Source organism: Antrostomus carolinensis, unplaced genomic scaffold, assembly GCF_000700745.2.
Source record: "Antrostomus carolinensis isolate BGI_N321 unplaced genomic scaffold, ASM70074v2 scaffold27079, whole genome shotgun sequence".
NCBI classification, from domain to species: domain Eukaryota; kingdom Metazoa; phylum Chordata; class Aves; order Caprimulgiformes; family Caprimulgidae; genus Antrostomus; species Antrostomus carolinensis.
The window spans coordinates 9,866-18,185 of NW_010338303.1; the positions used below are offsets into that span (position 1 = coordinate 9,866).

Below are 8,320 nucleotides of genomic sequence, written 5' to 3' on the forward strand. Positions count from 1 at the left end.
AGCATCGGTGTCCTGAGCGGGGAGCAGTCCTGGCAGGCAGCAGGGACGTCCCTTCTCTGCTGCTCTGCCCTGGCCAGTTCAGCAAGGCAAGGGGGAGATTTCAGCCCCACTGATGGACTGCCCAGGAGCAAGATTCCAAGGCCAAGTGGAATTCAATTATTTTGTTTCTCTCCAAGTTCTCTGGCTGTGGCAACACACAGCTGTGACAGCGGCCTGGAAACTCAGCTCCCGTCCCCGCCAGTGAGGGGGAAGGAATAACTGCTGCTGCAGACCACAAGCCTAGGTCACCTTCGGGATGCTGGGAACACTCCCAGGATGGGCTGGGAGGCAGCGGAGCCACAGCAAGAAGAGAGCACAAATGGGAACACCACAGCACAGCTAGAAACACTTAACAAGACACAGCTGCTGTCTTTGCACTGAGCACAAAGAGCAGAGATGTAAAATTGAGATTATGCCGAGCAGCGAGAGTCTGATACCAACCCTAAAGGAAGCTCAAGGGCTTGGTAAATGAAAGGATGCAGGGAGCTGTGATATTAGCTGTGGCAGAGGTGGTTAAAGGAGTCAGCTTTCTGGTGACAGAGAAGCTTCCTTGGAGGATATTGGGGAAAAAGTGATCACCTTCCTGAGCAGCATATTACCAATGCGAGCGGGAGGCAGAGGCTTACAAGGCTTTGTTTGCACTCAGTTACCAGAGATGTGTTTTTCTCCCGGGGGTGCAGATATCACTGCCCATTTTTCATTTCCCTTTAATGATCCCAGCAGATCACATCTATCTTTTGTAAATATCTCTCTGGAGGAGGTGTGGACACCTTGCCTTCTTCAGCTCACCGTGGCTCAGAGCAAAGGCGTTGGAGGTGATCGCTACAGCAGCTCTGTGCTGGGGCCAGGAGCAGAGCTGCGGCGTCTGGCTGCCGTCATAGCACAGGGGCATCAACCTTGCAGGGCTCATTCAGAATGTGATAGTGGCAAATGCTACCGCCCTCCACCAGCCGACAGCTGCAGGCTGCATCCCGTGCAGTGAAGCTCATGTCTCAGCCTCGGAGGGTGGGTGGTGAGGGGGTGACTTGTGTGCGAGTGCCAGAATGCGGAGCACCGCAGGAGCCAGGGCATCCTGGAGCAGCCGCTCTTTGGCAAAACTGCTGGACAATGCAGCACCACTGGAGCTGCCATGCTCTGCTCTTGCAAAGCAGGTGGCTGCAACAACTTCCTTCAAAGAAATGCCTGAAGCTGCAGGTGTCGGCACACAGCGCACAGCAGGGCCAGGCTCTGACCACACAGCAGCCACCTCGCTCACACTTGCTCTGCTCACACCAGAGCCCGCGCTGCCCAGCCGCTGCCTATTCTGTGCCCCACTGCCCTGCTACAGGCAGACCAACGTGGGTGTTGTTAACAAGCTGAGAGCCTCTGGCCCATGGTGCTTTGTCCTCCATGCCCCAGGGCTGCTGCTGATGTGAGAAAACTGACACAGAAGAAACTTGTTCACTCCACACTCAGCAGCAGAGCAGCTCCTGGGTTTGCTCAACTGGCCAGCTCAGTCCCTGCACCTGCGACAGTCCTGGCCCTGGACACCAGTCTGCAGAGCAGGACCAGCTTCCTCACCCGCAGAAGGGAGATCAGCCGGCCCTTGCACTCGCCCTGTCCTGTCCAACTGCTGAAGAGAGATTGCTGCAGAAAAACTTCCTCAAAAGGGGCTGTGTTGAGGGGACATGGAGCTCTTAAAACATCTTCACAGATGCTTCTGCAATCAGAGCTCTCAATAATCCTCTTCTTTTGTAGCTAAGAAGCTGGTTCTTGCTGGCAATTTGTTGCTTTGAGCTCTCTCCATTCCTCCACAATATCAAAAAGCAAATCCTTCTGCATGGCCCAGGGTCCTCATGCTCAACACAAGGCACTTGTTACCTCCTTTGCTAGGAGCACTCGAACCGCAGGTGCTTCCTCTGCCCATGTGGAGCTCTGGGACAATCCAGCCCCCTCATCCCCGGAGTCCCAAGGGAACTAGGCCTTGTCTGGGTGCCTGAAGCTGGACAGGTTCAAAGGGAGCACATCTGTGCTGGCTGCAGCTGGAATACGAGAACTCTTGCTGCTGAGGTCCCGAGCTGGAAACCCGGGGTGCAATCACACAGCAGCCACCAGCAGCTCTCTGCAAACAGCAACTGGTTGATGTGCTCAGAGCTGCCAGCGCATCCAGCTGTGAGTGCACTGGCTGACATGCTTGCTCTGTGTGGGCAGTTAATGATGATGCTCAGAAAAAGGCCTCCTCAAGGCTGGCAGCCAGAGAGGCATTTGCTGCAACTATGAAAAGCAAAGCAGTGTATACATTGAGGTCTGTCAGACAAACAGCAGCTGAAAAACCCTCCCTTCTGTTACAGCATCCCACTAAGTGCTGTTGTCAAAGGTCACCAGATGCTTCTTCCATAACATTTAGGGAATAATCAAGGGAGCAGGATGGGAGGCATGGGGATGGTGAGGGATACAGTGAAGACCTCAGGGATCAATAAGCCTGTTTTGGAGTGAGGACTGCAAGATGCTATTTAAATTACTGTCACTTTATGGGGAGGTTTAAATTCTGCCTATGCTATCTGCTGACCTACACTGACGCCACCATGGAGATCAGTGCACGTCCCCCTCTCTCTGTGCTGGGCAGCTGCTGTGTGCTGCGTCCAGCTCTCTGCAGCGTGTCACCATCACCGATGTGTGCCAGAGCGTTCGCAGCTGTACACCGTGAGAAGGCTTCCCCAGCACAGGGAGGTTCACACTTGTTTGTATGTTGGTTATTCCCCAGTCCCTTGCCATCGACAAAACCACCAGCAATTGATTTGTCTGTGGTCAGGCTAGAGAGTAATTTATTTGCATCATTTCAGTATTAAAACTGAGTACGAAGGAGATTTTTTTGCTGCAGCCAGTATGAACAGTGCTGTAATACACATCTTTACCAGCAAGAGAATGGGTCACGGTAACAAACTCCATTGACAACGCCCAGCTGTATTGAAGCTGGGAAGATACACATGACTAGAATCTGTGCTTGTGAGTGATCGGTCAGCTACAAGGCTGTCTGTGACTGCACAAGAACAACACCAAAGATGCACTTTTTAGAGAACACTAAGGAACAATGTTGGCTGAGAAAGGAAGAGCACGAGGATGCATCATTAGACTTTCTTTTGTTGCTTGGCATGAAGTTTGCCTCTTGTTTTTTCTGTCATTTTTCTACAGAATGAAGGAACAATGATGTCCTCGCAGGATGAGCTGCTGCCACTCTCCACAGGGCCAGTGCTTCTGCAGCCATGCTGAGGAGCCTGCATCCACTCAGACCTCAGTGCTGGGGGTGCTCCTGCTGGGAGCAGACACAGTGGACACTGCAGCCAGCCCAGAGCACACAACCAGCACCTCATGCCACTCAAAGCACAGCCTGACTTTCTCCTCTTGAAGAGACGGAGAAAGCTCAGGGGAGTTTTTTTTTCATCATTAGTTCCTTCAAATTCAGACAGAAAAATGAACCCTTCTCTTGAAGAAGCTTTTTGTGATGAGCATTTCAATGAAAAACTGGAAGAAGACAGAGAAGCAGTGTCCTGCCAGTGGGCATGTGCTGAGGGAGGCAGGCGGTTCGGCTGCAGCTCCTGGCAGGGAACACACCGTGCCAGGCTGTGCCACAGCCCATCCGGCCGGTGGGCAGCCTGCCTGCTCCCTCTGGGAAGGCGCCGATGAGACCACATTGACAGTGCAGCATGAGGAAACAAACCAAGGCAAAATAAGCAAAGATGACTCAGGCTAGACGACAAGGAAATAATTTATTTCCAGGTCCTAGAAAGACCTTGAAAAAATAACAAGGGTGAGGAAATCAACCTCCTAATTTCATTTGGGTAGAGAAAGAAAACTAAAGTGACGCTATCAGACATTGTGGCAGCTGCCAGCTCCTCCTGCCACCGGCGGACAATGTGGGGCAGAACCTTGCGGACTGGACGACTCGCTTGGCACCACGCTCCTCCTGTATTTACATGTGGGATAGAAATTAAAACACAAGTGTGTGTGCATGCGCATGGGGGAGGACTGGCCGGTCGGGGAATAACCCAGTGGGAGGGTTGCTAAACATGTACCCTGTCAGGCCCCATCTCCTATGGACAGAGCCCTGCTATTGCACAACACTTTTGCTAGAGTAAGGGCCAGCTCTGGAGGGGCTTGGGCACAGCTCTCAGCCTGGAGGGAAAACACAAACATGTTCCTGAGGAAGGAGAGGGCTTCTCCATTCTCCTGCTCCGGGGCATGGAGCATCGCCTGCCTGAGGCGGCATAGAGCCAGCACGAAGCAGCCTGTTGTCCCCAGCATCATCACAGTGAACCAGCAGCACGCCAGGGTGTGGGTGCCAGCAGCAGACACCTGCTGCATCCTTTGAGGGGGACAGGAGAGATCCCGAGAAGCAAGAAGCTCCTGGTCCCAGCACAAAAGCCGAGCTGCAGCTCCAGCATGGGCAGATATGATGGCAGCAGGCAGGAGCAGCTGAGGGCAGGACCTGTAGCAAAGACACGTCCTGCCCTCTGCACTGTCAGGTCCCATCCTGCAGGCAAAGGACCAACACCAGCAAACGGGAAGCAAAACACAGTAAAAAAGGAACACACACGTACATTTACAGTTAAACCTTCTCCAAGGAGAGAAAACACTGTCTGTGGCTAAACTAAAAGGACAAACTCAATGACAAGCCCAGGATGTCTCAGGCCTTGGGAGACCTTATCAGTTACCTATCAATGATATAATTGATTTTTTTCCCCAACGTGAACAGATAAGGAGCTGCACTAGCCAGCATGGCCTGAGAAGCTGCCAGGAATGTTGCTCAGCACGCTGCTCAGTTTACCCAGGGGGAAGGCAGCAGGCTGGAAAGGCGCAGGGTGCTGAGCACCTTCCTCCAGCATCTCCTGCACCCCAAGGAGCGATGGCACATTCTGCCAACCTCCTCCTGACCTGCCTCCCGAAACCAGAGATTTCATGCAAAGGTGGCCCTGCTGCAGGAGCTCGTGCCTGTTTCTTGCAGGGCACTGTGCTGGGGACACTCCGGGCACCCTGAGGTGTCACAGACCCACTGCCCAGTGTGCAGCAACCAGCTTGGCTGCAGAGCAGCATCAGCAGGATTTGGTCTTGTGCACGTGTCCTGGGGATGGCTTTTCTATGATTCGCTGTCAGCTGGGTGTGAGCAGGAACTATCCTTCCAAACCAGGGGGTGGGGTTTTCTCACACCCTACAGTATGTCCTATAGCTGGGATGCAGCTCTCCCCACTCCACCAAAGGCCAGGGTGCACCAGCGTCCAGCCTCTGCCCAGCCCAGCCCCCGTTATTGGGTAGAAAGCTGCTGGGCTGAGCCCTGCAGCCCTGGCCCAACCTGCTCACATCCCCATCCATAACTGAGGCCACGGGGCACATCAGCACCTCGCAGACAACGTCCACTGTGCAGGGAGGGAGGGAGCCCCTTCAAATCACAAGCATCATTGATAACCACAAGGTCTAAGAACTGAGAGGTGAAGCAAGTGCAGCTTAGAGGCAAAGCGAGTTTTGAAGTGAGCTCTAGTGCAGTGGATGTTCTGTGCAGGATGGGACCTTGGAGCCCACATGCAGCACAAGCAGCCCTGGCACAGCACGGTCCCTCCGATGCCGTGCCAGGAGCTGCGCGCTGCTGAGAAGCCCACGCACAGAGAGAAGGACTCCTCCAAAAACCCAGCGAGGAACATAAGGGGGAAAAAGTTGAACAGAAGTTAAAAGCTTATTTCCCTCTGCAAGGAAAGCTCTTAAAGAAATCAAAGCACTTCAAATGCTCTGACTCAAGTGACAAAAACAATTTAGACAACAAAAGGTTCCCGGTTTGCTCCTCTTCTCCTGAACTGGACTCACTGCACAGATCTATTTAAATGATAATTTGTGGGGGAGAAACCCCCTTCAAGCTCTCTTGCACTAGATTTTATTTTTCTTAAATTAATGTGCAGTGCTTTAATGGAGACTGGTATTAAGGAGATGACAATGGCCACAGTGGCTCCTTTGGGCACTCCAGCCTTGCCATGTGGGTGCAGAGGAACCTGAAACAGGAGGCAGCTGACAAGGAACATGGCACCAGTGCTCCTGGCCCCTCAGAACAGCCCCTGTCCGGCAGCTGGGGAGCCCAGCTGGAGGTGCAGGCTGTCCCCACACGGCACCTCATGGCACAGAGCCCTGGTCCAGGAGGCACCGGGAGCCTCGTGGGGGATCGGTGGGATGGCTACGACTCCTCACTGTCCTCTTCGCCTCTGCGCCCAGCATAAAGCGCTGCCAGCTGCCGGAAACGCGGCCCCCAGCCCCCCAGGTAGGAGAAGTCCTGCTCCGAGCCGCTGGACCAGGTGTTGATGGAGCTGAGGGAGAGCACGGGTGAGTCCAAGCCCTCAAAGGCGTAGGTCTGGAATGAGTCATAGGGTGGCACAGAGAGGTCCTCGTCTGCCTGCTCCACCTTCTTGCAGATATAGTCTCTGAACACGGAGAAGTCTAGGTCTGGGCTCTGCACCCACTGCGGGAGGATATGGAGCTCAGAGGCTGGGTTGCCACTCAGGCCCCCCTCTCCCGGCCCCTCGCCTCCGTCACCGCCTTTGATCTCACTGAAGTCGTAGAGACTGCGCAGAGCTGACATGTCATAGGCCTCTGTGTCCTGCTCGCCACCCCCTTCGTCGTTGTATTTGATGACATTGTCTCTCATGTCCTCATCATCCTCAGATGTCAGGTGGCTTTTGTGGTGTCGCTTCAGTGTGAGGATCAGAAGGACCAGCACTGGGAAAGGAAGAGACTGTCAGACAGGCACAGGGGCTTGTGCAAGCTGTGCTCCCATGGGGCGAGGACAGCCCGTGCTCAGCAGCAGGGTGCAGAGGCGCAGCACCCCCGAGCACGGGGATCCCCACAGCCGAGACTGCCGGCATGCCAGCCAGTTCCTATCAGCCAGGCCCATCAAAGCAGCAGCTGTACTGTGTCACTGGCTGGAAGAGAGGTTTTCCCCGGGCTCCACTGCAGACCGGGAGCTTCCTTTCCCATGCAGCGTGACCACTGAGACAGGAGGGACAGATGGATAAACACATGGCTGGACAGACAAACGGATGGATTCTGCAGAAGATGAGTATGAAAAGGGGGTGCATGAATCTGAGCAGCAGCCAAATGTTGGGAGAGTGAATGTGGAGCAGATGGCACAGAGCCTGAGCAACGAGCCGCAGATGTGTCCTGGATCATCATCCATTCATCCCATCACCTTTAAAGCACCGATGTGCACTTTAGCCGTTTGGGCAATTAGGCAGAAATTTGTTTGCGCTATGTTGGAAAATGAAACCAATGTAAAGTGTACCCTGTAGGAAAGGGTTTTCTAAATGGAGATACAGCAGGAGACAGGGAGCAGAGGTCTGCCAAGGAGAGGCAACTTCACTGAGCAACACGCTGGTTTCCGCAGATGTCCGGACAGCCCTCAGGAGCCAGCTGTCAGCCAGCACGGATGCCAGAGGGCTTTCAGCAGCAGTGGCCATCAACTGCCCTGTGCTAAATCCACAGGCACTGCAACACCCCTCTCTCAGAGCCCCTTCCCACTCGCACACAAGCCCACGGCCTCCCTGGCGCTTTCATACTGTGCTGTGGGGGCCCAGCACAAGCTCAAGCCAGTGTGTCAATGGTGGCCAGCAGCATTCCCAGGGCGCAGGTCCCGACCTGGGCAATGCCCTGGTTTGTGTGTGCCCCAGCTCCATGTCCTGCCCACATGCTCAGGCACACTCCAACACTGACCCTCCCAGCACTCTGAGAGAAGAACACGACTGTGTGTCCCACACCAGCCACCCTCGGCCACCACATTGGGATGCACACGTGCCCTGTCTGCTGGGAGACACCTGCAGCAAGCACAGCACGGTGTCACAGCATGGCATGGCACAGCATGGCAGCCTGCGAGCAGCTCTTGGCTCCTGCCCAGCGAGGCAGGGAGCAGGCCAGCAGCCCACCGCCCACATGTGGGGAGCCCTGCTCTGGCTGCCCTGACGAGCCCAGTGCACGGGGAGCTGGGGCAAACATGGGAGCTGTCCTGATGGTCCCCCCTGGGAGGGGGCCAGGCTTCCTGCCCCCCATGTTGCAGCCACCACCAAGGGGACCAGAGCAGAGGAGCCTGCACCATGCCCAAAGCAGTCCACGCTCAGTGTGATGCTGGATGGAGAAGAGATGGGACAGGGCAGTAGGAGGCCTGGAGACAGGTGGGCACTCACCGACCAGAATGAGGACGCAGACCAGCAGCGCGATGAGGGCACCAGGGCTCAGTGTAGCTGACACGACATAGGCTGTGCTGTTGCAGGACTGG

General features: G+C 54.9%; 1 protein-coding gene across 1 annotated transcript in view; it reads right to left on the bottom strand.

The window, feature by feature from the left end:
* Positions 1–6,232: 6,232 nt before the first annotated feature.
* Positions 6,233–8,320, bottom strand: part of LOC104530782 (cadherin-22) — a 48,463-nt gene continuing 46,375 nt past the window's right edge. Inside the window, 2 exon segments of the mRNA XM_010175473.1 lie at positions 6,233–6,771; positions 8,229–8,320. The exon segment at positions 8,229–8,320 is cut by the window's right edge and continues 5 nt beyond it. Of these exon segments, the coding sequence (XP_010173775.1) occupies positions 6,233–6,771; positions 8,229–8,320 (631 nt within the window).